At 40.4% G+C, this 19,190-nt stretch overlaps 2 protein-coding genes across 3 annotated transcripts; both read right to left on the reverse strand.

Moving 5' to 3' along the window:
* Positions 1–571: 571 nt before the first annotated feature.
* On the reverse strand, positions 572–10,663 carry nim1ka (NIM1 serine/threonine protein kinase a). The gene is made up of 7 exons (XM_019265988.2): positions 10,488–10,663; positions 4,325–4,857; positions 3,784–4,152; positions 3,527–3,639; positions 1,937–2,058; positions 1,706–1,852; positions 572–1,448 (listed from the first exon to the last, which is right to left on the reverse strand). The coding sequence occupies exons 3-7, from the start codon at positions 4,092–4,094 to the stop codon at positions 690–692; spliced, it is 1,452 nt and encodes a 483-aa protein (XP_019121533.1). The 5' UTR covers positions 4,095–4,152; positions 4,325–4,857; positions 10,488–10,663; the 3' UTR covers positions 572–689.
* A 1,244-nt stretch (positions 10,664–11,907) lies between these two features.
* Positions 11,908–17,208, reverse strand: znf131 (zinc finger protein 131). Of its 2 annotated transcripts, none has more exons than XM_010733524.3 (9): positions 17,038–17,208; positions 15,404–15,551; positions 14,991–15,092; positions 14,385–14,529; positions 14,118–14,226; positions 13,807–13,995; positions 13,275–13,650; positions 13,002–13,132; positions 11,908–12,829 (listed from the first exon to the last, which is right to left on the reverse strand). In XM_010733524.3, exons 2-9 carry the CDS (start codon positions 15,531–15,533, stop codon positions 12,308–12,310), a joined length of 1,704 nt encoding a protein of 567 aa, XP_010731826.1. In that variant the 5' UTR covers positions 15,534–15,551; positions 17,038–17,208; the 3' UTR covers positions 11,908–12,307. The 2 variants fall into 2 exon arrangements, with proteins under 2 accessions (XP_010731826.1, XP_010731827.1); XM_010733525.3 differs by lacking the exon at positions 17,038–17,208 and adding an exon at positions 16,805–16,935.
* Positions 17,209–19,190: the final 1,982 nt, after the last annotated feature.

The following is a 19,190-nucleotide window of genomic DNA, read 5'->3' on the forward strand; positions in this document are numbered from 1 at the left end:
TCTCATAGAGATACATCACATAAAACGGTAAGGTTTGAAATCTCTATTATCATCACAAACTGTAAAGACTAGAATGAAATCAGTCTATCTGATTTCATAACTTGATAGAAAACTAAGGCATTGAATAAAAGTGCAATTAAACATTAAAAACACCACATTTCATGTACTGACTGCATGTTTCACCAGTTTATCATCTCGGGCATAATGTTGTGGAATTCTAATTCTTTTTCTTAATTCATGCTACATTGATTACTCATGTTTTTATGATTTCTCATCAGGTTCATTGGCATCCCAGCACAGCTGAGTGTAGGCTGGGTGTGAGCTATAAATATCTGGCCTTCATGACCCAAATAAAATGTTATATATGCCATTTAATCATCATTATGATTACTTAAATAAATTAGATTTCATAACATTTCCCAAATCTCATAAGGGTTACCGGTTCCTGTCAAAAGAGGAGACAATAATGATTCACTGGCAGCAACATTCTCACAGAGACTAATTTTACTTACTAGAAGAAAGGTACTAAAGTAAGAAATCCCAGATTTCAGGAGCTGAGTGGGGTTATATACCATGATTTCCATTTAAACTGCTGGATTGAAAAGCACTTTTTTTTTTAAATTTCTAATGAAATTCATGCAATCTCATCCCAGACTATAGTCATTTCCAGAGTGAAGGAAAGTATTTTGTCACAGAATCACACAGAGTTTAGATGTGTGCCTTAGACTACGGTACACTTTTAATCGTTCCTTTTTACTCTTTGTAGTTGGTCCGACTACTTTTGTGACTGCGGGCATGCTCTCAATAGCCCGTCTCTTGTGAGCACGGTGTAGCAGGATCCTATAGACCCCTGTGATGGAGCTCCTGCAGTCTTTCCCCTGGTTGTTGAGGATGTGTTCTGACGTGATTCCTAGTGTCTCCAGTGCTGCCTTTACCTCCATCTCTTCCTCCCCGAATTCAGATTGTTCACTCTCTGCTAGGTAGGATGGATCTAGTTTAAAGGGCTCCATGGCACGTGGGAAGTCCACAGGGAGCAGCCACTCACATCCCATCATCTGCTCCACTGTACAGCGGTCAGTTGGTATGGGCTGGAGGATTCCCCTGATCACCCTCTGGCATGCCTCTGGCACCCATGAGGGCAGGATGTAGGCCCCCTCCAGGATGCATCGCTTCAGTTTGGCCACAGTGTCTGCCCTAAACGGCATGGTGCCTGTCACCATGAAGAACAGCATCACCCCTAAGGCCCAGATGTCTACAAAGATGCCAACATAATGCTCGTCCCGAAAGAGCTCGGGCGCGGCATAAGGCGGAGAGCCACAAAAAGTGTTGAGTGTCTCACTGCGGCGGCTCAGCGTGCTAAAGCCAAAGTCCCCCACTTTGACACAAGAGCTGCTGGTGTAGAAGACATTTTCTGCCTTCAGGTCCCGGTGGATGATGTTGTTTTCATGCTGTGGGAGAATAAGGAGAAATTGTTTATGAGAGCAGTGCCACCTATTTTCAGGTTAATTCACAGCTTAAAGATGATCCAAACTGTCAAGAACTGGACTTGATATGGTTTAATATGACATGGTAATATTTGATCCATCACACAGGATTTATTATTAAAAAGTAATTAAATTTGATATAGATTACACTCAATTGAGATTTTGTTTTCACTTATGTTACATGTTACATACCACTTCAGTATAAACTTATATGTACTGACCATGTGTTTAACAGCAGAGAGGATCTGAGCGAAAATGATCTTGCTTTCAGTGTCTGAAAGTTTCCCCTCTGTAGTAATCTTGGTGTAGAGCTCTCCTCCCCCTGCGTACTCCATCACCAGATGTAACCGTGACAACGTCTCCACAACCTAAGGGAGAAAATATACTGATCACTAAGAAAGCCCCTTTGGATCAGATGACAAAATCAATTTAAGAGTATGTATGAGTCAGACCTCATAGAGGCGTATGATGTTGGGATGGTGTAGTTTCTCCATGCTGGAGATCTCTCTGGACAGCAGCCTCTGCGTCTTTTGATCCAGCTTGGTTTTGTCTAGGATCTTTATGGCCACTTTGTCTGGTGATGCCAAGGAAGAAGATGAAGGTCAGTGATCAATGATACCTTTATACAGATGAGTACATATCAGTTTCTAAGCATTAAAGTGGCATTTCATTTCAACAGACACTTTAAATTTTGAAAAGATTATTTTAAAAAAAAATCTACATTGAAGTTTAAAATATATAAAATAACTCTACTGATAACTGAAGCATTAGACGTGTTACATAAATGTTATTTGGATAGAGGATAGAAAATGTGAGCCCAGTCCCACCTTGCAAACACAGAACTGCAAGTGATCAAGCCTGATGCTCTGCTTTAGATAATTTGATGGAGGATTAGCTGTCCTCACAAACCAATTTTCTTGATTATGTTCTCCCAGGGGGGTCAATTCTCAATTTTAGCTCTATAGTAGAAGGAAATTTTCTTTTGTAAATGAAGGAATTTCTTTTCTTTTCTGTCACACTGCAGTGACTTCAACACATATGCACACATGGAGGGTCAAGACAGGATGGAGATTTAATTTGACAGGGACAAAGGGTGCTGAGTTAGCGACACAGTCCTGGAATCAAATTTAACTTACCACCTCGGAAAATATAGTGTCCATTTCAAAGTGTGCACAATGTTATAGGCAGTAGAGATCAAACTACCTATAATACTATATAAATATATCAGATTTAAACAGTTGATATCTTTTGGGTTAAATGATTTATAAAGCGAAGTAAAATAGACATCAGGTAACTGAATACAGAAAAGTTCTTAAGTGGCAAAATGGTGTTGAGATATCTAATTGTGCGTCAGTATGCATTATTCAGACTGGTATTAGACTCCCTTTCAGCTGTGACATAGCTTTCAATAGCAGCATTCAAAATGCATCGCAGCTCATATTGTTTTTGGAGGACTAAATGATACCACTTACACACACACACGCACACACACACACACACGGCACAGACAGGCATACAGTAAAGTGCATACACGCCTAAAACCATAGCACATGCACAGACACACAGACACACAGCTACACATTCATTCTCCTCCCTCTCTTTAGCCTTTGATGAGGCATGCAGTAATTTTAGCCGTCGCTAAGGAAACTGGAGATCTCTAATCAATCCATCTGTTCAAGGGCAGCAGACAGTCTGTCTCTTTGTGGCTGAATCAGCCCCCTGGCCAGGCACACATCGCCTTGTTAGTGAATTGCTACATAAGGACACACTTGTTAGTGTTGTAGCCCATTGATGGAAACAGCTCATCAGCCAAATTATCACTTAAATTTAATAAAAAGCCAGAGCAGAGAGCAAATGAGAGCTTACCTAAGAGTTCTATCTTTAATGATGGATGTGTTAAGACTTTCGGGGATGGCTATTCAGTCAATATTTAATATTTTAGTATTATGTAAGTAAGTAGTCGGTATAATTACCACTCCTCAACTGATGTTTTTTTTTTTTTGACTGCAACCGTTGTGTTTCAATGTCTTGTAGTTTCTTACCTTTAGTGAGGGCATGAATTCCGAGCTTGACATGGGAGAAATTCCCACAGCCGATTTCTCCTCGGATTTTGTAGAAGCCGATTCTTCTGCCCACTGTTAGCTCTCGGACCACCCTGGGATCAGATTACAACACTAAATATCCTTTACAGCGGAGCAATCATAGTAAGATTTTCACCTCCTTGTAAGCCATATAGTACATAGAAACACAACAAATACTGAAAAAAAGGGTGATTATTGCTTAATTTCCTGATCTCTACCTTTCGTCCTGGCACATATCAAGGTTCAACCTTTCCAGTGGAGTGAGGCGGCGGATCGTGGCTCCCTCATCGTCTGTGTTGATGTCTGAGCTGTCCTGACGGCTCCAGCGGGCGTACCTTTGGCCACTAGTAACCACAGCTGTGCCTCCAATTGAACCTCCGACAGAGTCTCCATTGGACTCACCAGTCTCTGCCCCAGAAACTGAGATGCTCCCAGCGGTGCCTGCTGCCCCCGACCCCTTGGAGTCAGCTGTCGCGGCCCCAGCTTCAGCCCCCTCTGGGCTGCTCTCAGAGGGGCAGACAGCAGTCATCCTGCAAGGGACGCCCAGGTTGGCGTGGGCTTAGCTCATGGCTGAGAGTGGTGGAGGGCTGGATGCAGAAAAAGAAAAAAAACTGTATAGTGGTTCTTGATATCAAATTAATGATATCTTCATTGTGAGACTGTTATAAGATAAAGAATTAGTCTGTTTTTACAACATGCACACAGAGCAATATGTAAAGCAGATAGAACAAATTCATATGGGACAAAACCTTCACTTACCTTCAGATATGTGATCCATTTGGAAGCTAAATTCTTCCATTGTCTTTGTCCAAATTACATAGCTGTTTAGACAACTGAGTCAACAAACGGATGTTATGAATGAATGTTTTCCGTAATTTTAGTGTAATAGGGCAGAACCTCCAGTCCATGGACCCATCCAAATTTTTCCAAATCCCCTCACCACAGTGAAATATCAGGGACAATTTGTCTTCTAAAAATTTATCCAGTTGTACTATTGTTGCATCTCAAAAATTTCCACTGGTCGAAGCCTTAGTTTTTCTTATTTGTAGCTGCTGAAGAAAAGGTGACGAGGCTAGAGATCAGATCGACCATGTGTTATCGGATTCATGCTCACTGTTGTCTTATGCTGAAGAGGTCTGCAGAGCTTTAATAGGCTCTTTTGAGTCTCCAGGGTATAAATAGGCCACAGGTTGAGGAGGAGGGGAAGAGGAGCTGGATGGGGGGGTTGGAGGAAAAGAGGTTGAACAGATGATAGTGTCAGGATACAGCCATGGGGCGTTTAGTGAGGCAACCTGGAATGAAGCACAAAAGAGACACAAAAAGAAATGTCATTTATGTTTTGATGCTTGTGGTAGCCTTCCCTTTAATTTAATTTATTGTGTTTTAAATCATTTGTTTTATGGCTCAAGCATCATTGCAAAATCACGGAATACATGTGTTTCCACCCTCCATGGGAAAGTCTTTGTGCGCACATGTCAACACAAGTGTGCCTGTGCAGTATCTGCTTGAGTGTCTGTTAATGCGTATTGTGATCCTTACTTAATTTAGTGCTCGAGTCCTGTGCCAGGGGCGATGCAGGTTGAGGTTGCCATGAGAGCCAAAACAAACAAATTAGAGTTCCCCAGCACTTTCTTCCACCAAGAAGATACTATGGAACCTGACTAACCTATTTAATTTCTAATGTTGAGCCTGAGTGACGACTGTCACTCCCTTATGTGTGTATGTGTACGTGTATAGTACAGTGTGTGTTGGCGGATAAGTTTGTAATTAGGCGATAATTGCATGTTGCTCCGAAAACAAAGCTCTAACAATGTCCCATGAGCGGAACAGAATGTGAAGTGAAGGTGAACCCTGAATTAGCAGAAATGTAAGTTAACTTCCAATCCACCGCATAAAAAAAACAAATTATTTTTGTTTCTCAAAATACTTTTAAATGCCACAATATTATTATTTTAATGAATTATCCTAAAATTACATTGTAATTTATAATTAGACCTAAGTGCGCCCAACTATTGATTTGATGGTTTTGTGTCTGACAGTGTAAGCCCTGTTATTTGAGCTGGAGTGACCTGAACTGGATTGGCTGGTTTTCTATAATCTTCTTATAGTAGTGTTTAACAGAACAATAGAGCACACATGTAATACCTTCAACCAGATTATGTAAATTGTTCAACATTCAACCTGACACCTGAATTGTCTTGTGAATGACATAAAACCAAACAATATGTTTCACCCGAACAATCCTCCCTGAACACTTGAATATGCCAAGTGTTGCCACGTTCACAGTTTAAATACAAGTGGCAATTGAGCTGTCTAAGCATTAGCACTCTTTAGTTTTCTTTTTTAATCAACTAAACCCATGCAAAGGTCAAATCCAACGGATGAACTGATCCAAACAACAAGACTTGTCTGTATTACTACATCCCGATTGAGGTTTTTTCCACCCATTACTGTCCAAAAACACAGAAATAAGCCACATCGATTACTGTATATCCAACAGGATAGGTCCCTGTAGTTAATTTTGATTAACCAGTCCTGGTGCTGTAAACTCACTTGCACTCCAAATGTGTATTGATCTGCAGTTAATAGTCCCCAACGCATACTCTAATGACTCCTGTTTACTCTTTGTTTAATTTCTTTAGATAAACGACAGTGCTGAGTTTTTTCACAGAGGTGATTAATTTCAATGGCGACAGCTGTGTCAATACTAATTGATAGTTGGAGGCATAGCCATGACAACGCAATATGGATATCGGTTAAAGTTGCAGTGAGAAAGAATTTCCTTCCATATTACACAAAACTATGCAGTTAAGTGCTATAAAAAGCAATTAAACAATATACTGTAACAGGGTGTCCAGTGGAGTACACATGTGCAGTGTACTGTGCAGAGTTAGGGTGTTCAAAAAAAGACGTTATCAACGTGACAAAACATGGTTTGCAAGTAAAACAAGAGTACAAATGGTTAACTGAGTGTAACACGGTGCTTTGGAAGGTGTTCTCTTATCCGTCTCTATATTAAGATGAATGAATTTATGTTAAAGCCTTGCAAAATCAAAGCGATTCTCTTTTGTGAGGCCTGCAGTCTCCCAGCCTTCAAACACCTTCCTGCCATCGCGTCCATGAATATCTAAGCATTGATCTCAGGCAGGCCTAAAAGGACTTACTAAGAGAGGAGAGGCCTCCACTTTACAGCACAAAGCAACAATCCCTGAATACCAGCCTTTTATGTATGCAAATAAAAGACTAGAGGACAACCATGCCTGAGATAAACACATCAATGATATGAGGAGAGCAATGACAGTTTTGGAACAAAATCACCATCAACATTGTATTTTTTAATAGTAGATACTTAAATAAAATAAATGATAAAATATCATTTATTAAAATAATTATTGATTAACATATTTTGGAAAACAGCAGTCTGACACAATTTTGTTGTTTCATATTCTACAATTATTCTTTTTTCATAAAAATCACTTTCACAAATAGGAGACAACTATCATATTAATACATACGGATAATTTGAGTGGAGAGTATTCCCACTGTGGATCTATAAGATGAGTAGTTACCCAGATTGCTTTGTGCTTTCCTTCCACTCGAAAACAGATCTACCTGGTTGCTTGGCGATGGACACTGACCGCGCATGTTTGTTTGTCTTTTTTTTTATGCTGAGGATTATGCATTAACTGACACCGAGTGGCAAGACCGAGAGCACACAGTCACATATGTTTACAGTTATACGGTGCTGCATTGAGCCTCTGAGTACCCATGTCAATTATGTGTGCGAGCAGACTGATGGATTTATATACAAACACAAAGACGGAGCACAAACAGAGCACCAGTGGATGAAGTGGAAACCTTACAAATATGCAATTTCTTGCTGGCCAGTAAATTGACCAATAAAGCACCTAAAGTCACCATAGATTCTCTGGTTACTGCCTGATAAAATTATCTTTTTAAAAATAATTTTAAAATATCTTTTTGGCTGCCATGGATAAGCGGAAGAAAACGAACGAACTACTGGTCAGACCAAGAAAGCAATCTTAAATCAGTTTTAAAGTTACAAAGTGTTTCAAGAGTAAAAGCAAGTCTCTACTGACAAGCAATTTTTGTAGAATTGTGTGGTTTAAAAAAAGGAAAACTAGTTTTCTTTCGCCGGGTGGCTGGGTTCACCCTTAAAAATAGAAGCTGTTCCTTCTTATTATAAAGCAACCATTTGAGTGACTCAGGCATCTAGTCAGGATACCTTTTCCGGTAACTGGTAGGAGATCCCCACGCTTGAGATTGTATATGTCTCAGCTGGCTTGGGAATGGCTCAGGATCCCCCAGGAGGAGCTAAAAATGGTTGCTGGGGACAAGTAAGTCTGGACTACCTTGCTAAGCCTGCTGCCTCTGCGAACTGGCCTCCAGATAAGCGCCAGAATCTGAATGGATGGATGGTTGTAACCAGTCGGCCCAACTTGATGTACCAGATGTACCATTCAAAAACCCAATAAATGCAGTACACTGCTTACCACAAACAGGTTTATGAGTCTGCAAACAACCAGGCCTTCATCAGCAAACACTATCAGCTTTGCCAAGTGCGAGTCCTTACTCACCAGACAGTCAATCATTTGTCTGAGGATCCTGAAAGAGAAGGCCTGGTGCACTCTGTTGCTGATCACACTGCTAGCATCAGCAGCCTCTTCACACACTCCAACAACGGAAAATACGAGGGCCCATCCACAGCAGCTGTGGATCAAGAATTAGACACTCTTTAGACACTAAACGCCTGTCTGTGCCTGTAGTGAGACGAGCTACAAGAGAACAGAGGAGCTGCCTCTCACATGAAATGTTTATCTGTAAAAGAGTTCCTCCTCTCCGTTTTGTCCTTAAAATGGTCCTTACTCTGCCTCACATTCACTTTTTTTTTTTTTACGTCCATTCCTCCATTCTGCCTGTGTGCTTGCATCCCATTCTCTCTTTTTCACTGCCGTTATGCATTCAGCCACAAAGACAACACGCGCGCACCCTTTTTCTCAGGCAGACACATGCACAAGCACGCTTGTGTGAATACATAGACACGGGTGTGCGCACACACAGACGGTGAGCTCTCGCCACACAAAGCTTCCCGGTGTGTTAATTGAGACGCACGGCTGACGAGAATAAAGTGCTCAACAGTGAAAGAGCTGCGACAATGATGACTATCGGGCCCTAGGAACAGAGAGACAGGCCTCTCTGGAATCTATGGGGCAAATATTTCACATTTCCAAAAAAAAAACAAAAAAACAACAACAGACTGACCTCTAAATCCCTTTCCCCTGACACACAGAGAGCAGCTGCACAGGCCTCTATGGATGCATCAGAACTAAAGACTTGGAAAACATTTGGACATGATAAACGAGGAGGAGAATATCTATCTATCTATCTATCTATCTATCTATCTATCTATCTATCTGATCGCAACAATACACAACACATCTTACTCCAGAGGTCCCAGTACATCTTGTAGAGAGAGCGAGAGTCTCTGAGGCCTTAACAAAGTTACCATGACACTGTGTGCAGGGAGCACACTAACATAATGCAGGGGACACTGCACATCCTGAATCGAATGAAAAATCTATTGGCTCAATTATCTCTTCCTGCTTTAAAGAGCCATCTGAGGTTACACGTTATTCAGCGTCTGCACTTCAAAGAGAGGTTTGCATCAAAGAAAGAACACACGAAGCACAATGTTTCATGTGCTCTGACTAATTGACCATCAAAAGAATAAAAATCAAGAACACATTTCATTCAGGCGGATCTCCACAAGGGGGTTATTTTTGCTTTAAAAATATGGACATGTATTCAGCTTCTCATCCAGGTTTACACTGAGAAGAATGACCTGGTTTGAAAAGATTACCTAGGAACTATATCACACAGATTTTCTTTTGATTACCTAGGAATGTACACATCGTGTAGTTAAAGACAATATATTGGGCATTCTGATGACTCAGTTTGATAAGACGTATAATGTAGGGTATCCAAATCCGGCTGCTGAGTCATTCAAATCTCTGCTCTCTTTTTGCTATCAGCAAACACAGAAGGTACACAATCCAAATCCACCAGTCAGTGTGTATAATCACAATTATCAGTTCTAGTTTTAGGCCTTTGCTTTCCTCATAATCACAGGTCATAGCTTTTCGAATACTTTGATAAAGGATTGCTTTTCTCTGACAAACACATTTGTATTCTATCTCAGTGTTTGCTGAGTCTGTGTTACTAGTAAAAAAATAAAAAAAAATAACCCAATCCATTGCTACCAAGCCTTCAGAGCAGGATGACAGTAATCAAACTATACTTACATAAACAGTCATGATGGATACTGCATAAAGACAGATGAACCTCCACCACAGTGCAACAAGTGCTACAGATAAACTCCTCTGTTTACACTGCGTGCTTTAAGGCAGTGAATAAGGTTAATAGGTGGGTCAGATCCCGCAAAGTTGGCATCTTAAATAGATGTGCGTGCGTCATGTGCGTGCATTGGCCAAGCTGATGCACAGTGACCCCCTTTCAGAGGTGATGCGTTGAACTGAACGCCTATCATCATTGGAAAATATGATGAAAATATAATATAACATACCACACCACGACATCTAGCTCCCACCTCCTCAGAGACTATTTCTCAAGGTGCTGCTGAGTCGCCCCCCCCCTGATGTCTTGTGACTGTTCAAATTGAAACATTTATTTTTGCAGAAACTTTCAAAAACGCAAACCTGCTTTGGAGTAGAAAAAATAAATAAAAATAAACCTTGCATTAAATAAGTGACTTGTTTGCCGGTGTTCAATGACAACAATTAAACATCTCCTCGCTGCAGGCCATTCCCTGTGAGCCACCGCATTTCTCATTCTAACACCATCAGCACAGAGACACCAGCCATGATACGTTTGTGAATCTTACTTTGTTGAATGTCTTCGTAGCCCGCGGAGAGCAGCTTTCACCGACCCCGCTGTAAAATCATCTTCTCCGGTGACATTGAGCTCACTGGTTCTGCAGCACCCGGTTCAGTCTGTTGTGTAGGAAATCCGCTCGACTTGGCAGGTGAAGCGACCAATCTGCGGCGGCCGGAGGAGTGCACCGTCCGTCTCTTGTCCAATGAGAAGCAAGAATTTACAGCATGACTTTTAATTCAGTACCACTGGAGCTGTCCAGAGTGCGAGACGGCGGGACTCACCAGGTAACTTGACCTGTGTATGTCACGCACCATGGTCACCGGCAAAGACTATTAGCACTGCAGAGGTTCAAGGTGGGGTCAGGGGGACCAGCAGGAGGCCTTAACAGGATCCAAACAGGGGTCTGATGCTGATCGGGTTCCCCGCATCAAAACCTCATCTTGCCAATTATATGAGATAACTTACACGTGCTGCATACTGTATATACTGTAGATAGGCCTGTTGAGTTGGATACGTACTCTCAAACGTTAGAGAGTTGTAGTTTGGCTGCTTTAGTGTAATTATTTACTGTATTACAGCCTGTTGTCTTTGGCACAGGCAGATGTTGCAATAAGTTTAGGATGTAATGGTTTAATATTCTGCAATTACGTTTTCATTTAAGATTTTTTAATGACTTCTTTAGCCACTTGGGGGCAGTGTAAATAAGTAATATTGACATGATGAATCACTTCATGAAGTGAAAAGAGAGCTCTCTATTTAGACTTTCATCAGTGACAGAGCAATTTTAGCAATTATTCTGAGTCATATTTAATGGCCACCTAATGAATTAAAGTACAATGTTTACTTTCTTTCAGCTCCTCAGTGAAATGTCTGTCTCTTTTTGCTGCACACAGCTGAATGTGTGTTGTTTGGTGTTGGGTACAGTGGGTTTATCAGAGCTTTTTTTTTTTTGCTGAGGACAGCTGCCTTCTGCATCTGCAAACAATGCTGATGAAAGCAGTGGGACTAAATAAAAGTAGTAAAGTTACAGCCGTAAAAATCAAAACCGTGAACAGAAAAGACACCATAAAAAAATAATTGTCGAGTAAAAAGGCAGCGGCAGGGTGATAATTCTATGCGTTCATCACTTTTAGTGACTTCTTCTTTAACAATACAGTAAATTTAATCCATTGCAAATATAAAATAATATTGATTACAAAAGGAAGGATAAACAAATAAATGTGAAGATATAATAAACTTGGCTGCATTTCGAAATATATTGATTAAGTTCTCATCAAATTGATGCAAGACTTTTAAGCCCACTCTGGAAACTTATTTTATTCCATGAGTTTTCCTATAAAAACACCAAAAGTCAATATGAAAATTAGATTGAACAACTGTAGCATGAACACTGATGACATCAGCACCATACACCAACTGTTCAATGAGCTGCAACAAGAACATTTCATCCATTGTTAAATTGTCTTGGCAAGTGACCCAAAACTTAAACATAATATGAAGTTGAAATGAAATAGGGACACACAGGAAAACGGAAAGACACAAGAAGTGATTGTTGAAGCAATAAAGAGTCACCAGAACAGATAATCATGGTAAACAGCTTAAATAAATACAGGATCATTAGCAGGAAATGATACATCTCCATAACTCAGAGTTCAAAGAGTGAGTGCAGGGGGAACTGAATCATTCAACGCAATGGCACAGAGCAGGACTGTTGCGGTGACATGCTTTATCCCACATGCAGTGTTCTTTATGAACAAATATCATCTACACGATAATGCAGCCATTCAGGACTGAAAGAGCATCCTGCAAGTCATTTCAGACACATTCTCATACAGCCACTGCTTGTTCTGCTTCCTCAACGTTCATCATTTCACCCTCCACCTCTACTTCCACCTGAGAGTTCACCACCTGCTGCCCATCTACTTCAGTCGTGGTCACGTGCACCACCTGGATCTGCACCCCGGCCTGCTTTAATCTCTCCATGTCCTCCTCGCACATCTCTGCCAGCCCTCCGTCATCAACTACAACTGTTGCCGTCTCCTCCATCTCCATCACGTCCACGGGCTCCACTGTGACATGCTCCACCTGGACTCCATCATCCAGCAGGACAGTTTCGGCTCCTTCTATGCTCTGCGTTGCGATGGCGAGGGCGGTGGCAGGGTCGGTGATGACTACTTCCTCGGTTGATTTGTTGTCCTCAGTGGAATGGACGTCTTTGAGGTGGGCCTTTAGGTCTTTTGGGTAGGTGAACCACATGTCACACATGGTGCAGTGGTTGGGCTTGTCTCCTGTGTGGCTGACAAGGTGGTCTTTGAACTGGTCCCAGCTGTTGAATACACTGCTGCAGACCTGACGGAGGAGAGGAATATAAGGGAGATAAATTAGATGTCCAGGCATTGTGTCTCCCCATTAAGCACATTTACTAAATGTAAAAAAAAAAAAAAAACATACTGGAATCTTTTTTCTACTGTAGACACTGATAGGGGAGAAACTATTGGACTTTATTCTGAACAAGCTGTACCTGGCATTCATAGAGTTTCTTGCGTCCTTTCTTGGCTCCGGCCCCATTCTGACAGGCTGCCATATGGCACTTCAGTGTGCTGTTCCTTGCAAATCGCTCATGACAATCTGGACACTCATAAGGTTTTTCACCTACAGACAGACATACAAAGCCAAGCACGTATTTCAATGCAAGATGTGGAACAAGTCAGCAATGCATATATAGAATTATACAAAGCTGAACAATCCGCATATTAAGAAATAGAACATAACATGGTTTATTTTTCATTCTCACCAGTGTGCTTTCGCAAGTGCTCCTTAAAGTGTCCGAAGTGGTCAAAGTGTTTTTTACAGTATTCACAAACATGCACTTTCTTCTGGGGCTTCTGGTTTCGAGACAGCTCTTCTGCATCGAAATGAAACGTGCTGATGTGCTGCTTCAAGGCCCCCTCCCGCGTGTAGGCTTTACCGCAGTGGCTGCACACGTGGGGTTTTTCCAGCGAGCCCAGGTGTGTTTTTAAGTGCTGCTTGAGGTGGTAATACAGTTTGAAGCTACGATCGCACTTGGTGCAGCGAAACAAGTTGTCTACTTGGGATATCTGGACCTCTACGACCTCAATGTTCTCCAGCACCTTGGAGGCAGTCACCGTTTCCTCCTGATACACCACCTCCTGCCGAGCACAAACAGGCATTGTTGAGAAAGCTTACGGCTTCTCCATTGTTTACTACTACTACTACTACTACTACTACTAATAATAATAATAATAATAATAATAAAACCAAAAGAACCTGAAACTTCAAACATTACGGCTTGTACAAACAAATACCTCTTCTACTCCGTCCTTCTTAATGACCTGTAGTGTAGATTCCCCTTGCTGATACTTGCTGGTTATGTCAGCAAGAAGAGCCAGAGCAGAGTTATCCGATGCCTGGGCATTCTTTGCTGCATCGACCACCTCCTCCAGTCCAGTCTCTTCCACCTCAATGGCCCCTTCTCCTATTACCTCAATCTCGACCTGCAGAATATTAAAACATTCAGTCCTGACATTTAAATGCCAAACAAAGTAAGAGTCGGTTTTGCACATCACTGAAATTCCAGTCAGAGTGTGAATCATGAATCTATCATGAACATGCTGACCTGTTCCTCTTCCACTGAAGGCAGGGTTTCTGTAATCACATTAGACGTCTCAGCAATCTTCCTCTTTTTACTTTTGCTCTTTGCTGTCACAGAAGGATTCTCGTTTATTCTACGAGAGAAGATAAGCTCTTGTTGACAGGTAACAATGTCATAAGAGAGATTCCCTTCTAGCTAAAAACAAAAAACCACTTCCCCACAACATTCATAAATTATATCAAAGTGGCACAAGGAGTGACAGGTGACAGTTCAGTTGTGTGCGAGTCTCACTTATTGCTGAGCGCTTTGATGGCTTCCTGCATCTGGAGGTATTCAGCAGCCTTCCAGACATCATAGGCTTCCTCTTCTCCAGATACAGCTAGTGTTGCTGTGTAAGTGAACTCCATCAGCTGGCTAAAGGCCGTGTTACTCACCCCTGTCAAGAGTATGACAGAGAAGCAGTGGTGAGCAAAAACTGTTCTTAACATACTAACAAACACAGGAAAATATACCTGTAGATACACATTTCTGGAACACAAACACATTTAGTATGTGGCATTGCAATTACAATTAATTAAAAATTGACTTTACGTTTACAAATATATGAAAAGCTACTATTGTGCCACTATTCTAATCAGTTACGGTGACATTTTACTCAGATAAGTAAAAGATCAGTTAGAATCGTTAATGGCTTTGTAACACTCTATGTGCACACAACTACAGTCATTACAGTAATTACAAGAATGATCCAGGGACTACGTCTCTAATGGATATTGACAGACAGTTTGAGTAATAACTTTAAAATACATTGTTTCCGCTTGCAAACAAGACAGTGTCCTTGCGTTTCCAACAACTGAAGAGCTGCCTGACTTTTTATTTAATTGAAACACAGAATACCTTCTATCTCCACCAGTGGCTCCTGGGTAAAATCCTGGAAGAACTTATGGAAAAACTGACTGCATGCTGCCAACACTGCTTTATGGGCTCTGAACTGGTGTCCTGCAAGAGACAAGTGACAAGGAAATAAGAAGCATACACATTCTCCGTCCTGGGAGAGGGATCCCTCCTCTGTGACTCTTCCTGAGGTTTCTTCCACATTTTTTCCCTGTTAAAAGGGTTTTTGTGGGCAAGTTTTTCCTCACTCGAACCGAGGGTCTAAGGACAGAGGGTGTCACTCCCTGTACAGATTGTAAAGCCCTCTGAGGCAAATGTATTTTGTGACTTTGGGCTATACAAATAAAATTGATTTGATTTGAAATTGATTCCTTTAAGACGTCACATAGATAATTCTATAATGTGTTCCAACTCACCATCCACAATCAAGGTAATGTCCGTGAACTGGTCCAGCTGTCGTTGTTCATTAAGCTTGTCCATCATGACTTTGTAATGAGCTGGGTACTCATTGCTTCCGTCCACCCTGACCTCCACCTCAGCCGCCATAATTGACCGTGTCCTTCTCTGCAGGGAGAAAGAAAGATGGGCCATACAATTACAAGTATATTTATAGTATAGTATAATTACAAATGAACTTCCATTGCTTTGACGCATTATTAGACACAAGAAAGAGCTTTGTGAAGAGTCAGTACTATAAACAGCAAAGGTTCACACCTGTTTTTATTTAGTGGTGATAAACAAAGCTACAATGATGTTCTCCCTCCTTTCTCCTCATCCTTTATGCGTAGTTCTTTCTCATATTTCTATCAAACATTTTTATTTCTACAGTCACTTTATATTTTTAATATAGTTTTCTATTTGTATATACCTTCTTAACACAGTTACATATTTATCTTCTATGCATATGTTTAATACACGTACACAGTTTTAATTCCTCTGTACATATTTAAATCCTATGTAAATGTTTCATTTCTCTGCAAGTGTTTAACTTCTCTGTACATATTTGAATTCAGATCTATCTCAGGTGTTTTAGGTCATTCTAATGTAAATTCAAAGTATATTTGCATGCTGCTACCGTATGCTTGAATTTTCTTCCGAATCGATAAAGTATTTATGTATGTATGTATTTAATAGTTTGTGACTAATGCGACCTGACTTGTGATTTATGTTTGTAAACTTGGCATCTTCACACTTGATCATGCCACTTTTATCCTCAGTACTTGTCTGTTTTGAAGGTTGATTGTTTTTCGTGTTTATTGTGTAGGTTATAGATATTTCTGTCTGTTTAATTTCTGCCTGTTTATTGTGGTTTTTTTTGTGCGTGTTTTTTTTGCCTTTTCTACTTTTTTTTCTAATTCTGTAGTGTATGCTACACTTTCCTCTGCTGCTGTAACAAGTAAATTTCCCCGTGGTGGGATGAATAAAGTATATCTAATCTAATCTGAAAACAATGTCTAAGTCAACATGTACAGTATATCACTTGTCTGGGTAACAAAAAGTGCTCAAAGCTTTACAAGGCGCAACAATATAACACAGAATGAGGAAGTCAACACGATGGCCCATGGGAGCCATAGCATAACCAAACCTGGTTAAACATTACGCTGAGCGATAAAGTGTAAAAACACACCCTGCATGATCTTCCTGCCGTGCGACGCTCATACTCCAGCCAGTGAGCCGACACATGTTCACTCGTCAACAGCTTTGACGAGTGACGCTAACGCTAGATGTTAGCTTCACTAGCAAACACACGCACCGTGCCGCCACAGAAAACCAGAATACGTCATTTTAAAACACTCGAGAAATAAACAGAAACCTACCAGGGCTAGGCATACCCATATAATCTTTCTGATACAGGAACATGACGGAGATTAGCACGCTGTAGCCGCAGAGAGCCGCGGGTAACGGGCCTCTTAGCACGCTCGCCATTTCGTGTTTGACAATCAACATTACGTCATCAAACCGCGCATTAAAATACACTTTTCCCGGGCAGATTTGGTGAATATAACCGCCGCGGGTCGATGTACACGTCGAAAAACGTCGCTATACATACCTCAGGTTTGGTTACGCTGCTTCAAAAAGTTGTTTTGCGATAATGTTTCCTTCGACGCATGTACCGCTGTTCTACTCTCGTTGCTCCAAAAAAGGGCGGTCGTTCAACCTTCGGGCCTCGGATTCCCAGAAGCCTTTGCAAAAGGGCAAGGACGCCGAGAGCGTTGCTTAGAGACAGCGGAGAGTCACAAGCGTGTTCTTCTTATCGCGTGCTGTGAATGGGGTAAACTAATAATTACCAAAGCCAATCAAAGTGTATTCAGTTTTAATTCACGTCCCAATATCACCTGCAACTATTTATTTAATAATAATAAAAAAGACAATGCCTCCTCCCTATAAAAAAACAGAATCCCAAGTATTTTCATAATGTGTCAGGCCCTTTCAATTTAATAAATACTAATTTATTATTATTCTCTTATTATCTTATTCTCTCTTAAGAGGTGCTGTACAAAATTTTGTTTTATGGTCTACAATGATAATAAAGAAAAAACATTAATATGAAAAACATTTTTGAATGTTCTGTTGGTACAAAAGCCTATACGCGGCCATGCATTCATACATTTTCCTCCGCTTTCTCCATTTTAATTTGCTTTATTTTATGATGACGGGATAAATTTCTTACGATCTTGGGATATAGTGAGACTTTGTTACTCTAGCTTGACCACTCACACCTTATACACAGCTGTATTGTCTACGATGCTGTTATAACACCGTAATAATGACATAATTAATATGAGACCTAGTGGAATCAAAAGGATAGTAGCATATTATATCATTGCAGGAAATATTATTCAATGCACTAATGCCAGAGGAGCAGGAGTATATCTATCAATCAGTGAGGTGCGGTGAGTTATGTTGTAGCAAAATGATTGTATTAACATAGATTTATAACATTTCACAACGGCAGACCAGCCTTTTACTTACAAATAAAAGAGTATATTCAGTTCAATCGTCTCCTGAAATCCTTTTCCACAGTCCTACCACGCTGATAGCAGGGCAGATGAATAACTCATAAGAATCCTCAGTCCAGGTGCTCAACACAGGTGGCTCGCCATCCCCCTCGTCAGGGAGAGAATCAAATCCAGTCCAGGATCCAGAATTTAGGGATATCCAAAAACCTAGCCTGTGCAGCATAACACGGCTTATAAACATATGCAAGTCTATTCCACTTTCCTGACTGTACAGCTTTAACTTTGTCAAAAATAATTTTCAATACAACCCTTAATACTTAATACATGAGTTTAGGATAATTGTTGTACTGCAATGTTAACATGTGAAATGTCAACTTTTACTTTTATATTTTACAACCAACTCATTTAATGGCCATAAGCAAATGTAAAATAACTGAAATTGTAGATGATTATGGAAACCATGACATGAAATGTTCACTGCATTTTAATAATATGGATTCCTGATCTCAATACTGACACCTTGTGGTCATGCACACGAACACGGGAGTAATCCACACAACAAGTTTCATAGTCTATAAACTTTAACCACAAAACGTAAGTAACACATATATTTATACACAAATGTTCTTATTTGGCTCTACCAATAAAAAAAAATACTAAAACAAAACTTTACACTACAGCTCAGCAGCTAATCACTCTGCTAATGTGCAACACGTGTATTATATTCAAAACTCACAGAGAAAATAAACAGATGTCATCAAGGTTTCTCCATCTCTTGTTGTTGAACTGTTTTTCCTTCTTTCTCCACGTGGTATAATTTATGAACGTTTCACTTCAGCTTGTTTTCTCATTCATTCTACTCCGACGTTAAACTGCGTCTTAATCATCCCTCCTGAGCCAATAAACGTATTTGTTATCAGGCTTTTGCTTACTGACTGAAAATTAGACATTTGAGTTCAAATAAAGGATGACTTAAATATGAAATAGCAATGTGGAAATAAAAAACAAGAAAGTACATAAATTGTCAGTGAAAGGAAATAATTTGTGTTTTAGTAACACCTTCCGGAATGTTGAGAAGTGCTAGTATATTGGTGAGTTCTAGAATGTTGTCAAGTTCTAGAATAGTTGGATGTTCCGGAATGTTGTCAAGTTCTAAAATGTTTGGACATTCTGGAATCTTGTAATTTTCCACAATATTGGCATATTGTAGAATATTGCCATTTTTTTGGAATATTGGTAAGTT

This window comes from Larimichthys crocea, chromosome III (genome assembly GCF_000972845.2).
Source record: "Larimichthys crocea isolate SSNF chromosome III, L_crocea_2.0, whole genome shotgun sequence".
NCBI classification, from domain to species: Eukaryota; Metazoa; Chordata; class Actinopteri; family Sciaenidae; genus Larimichthys; species Larimichthys crocea.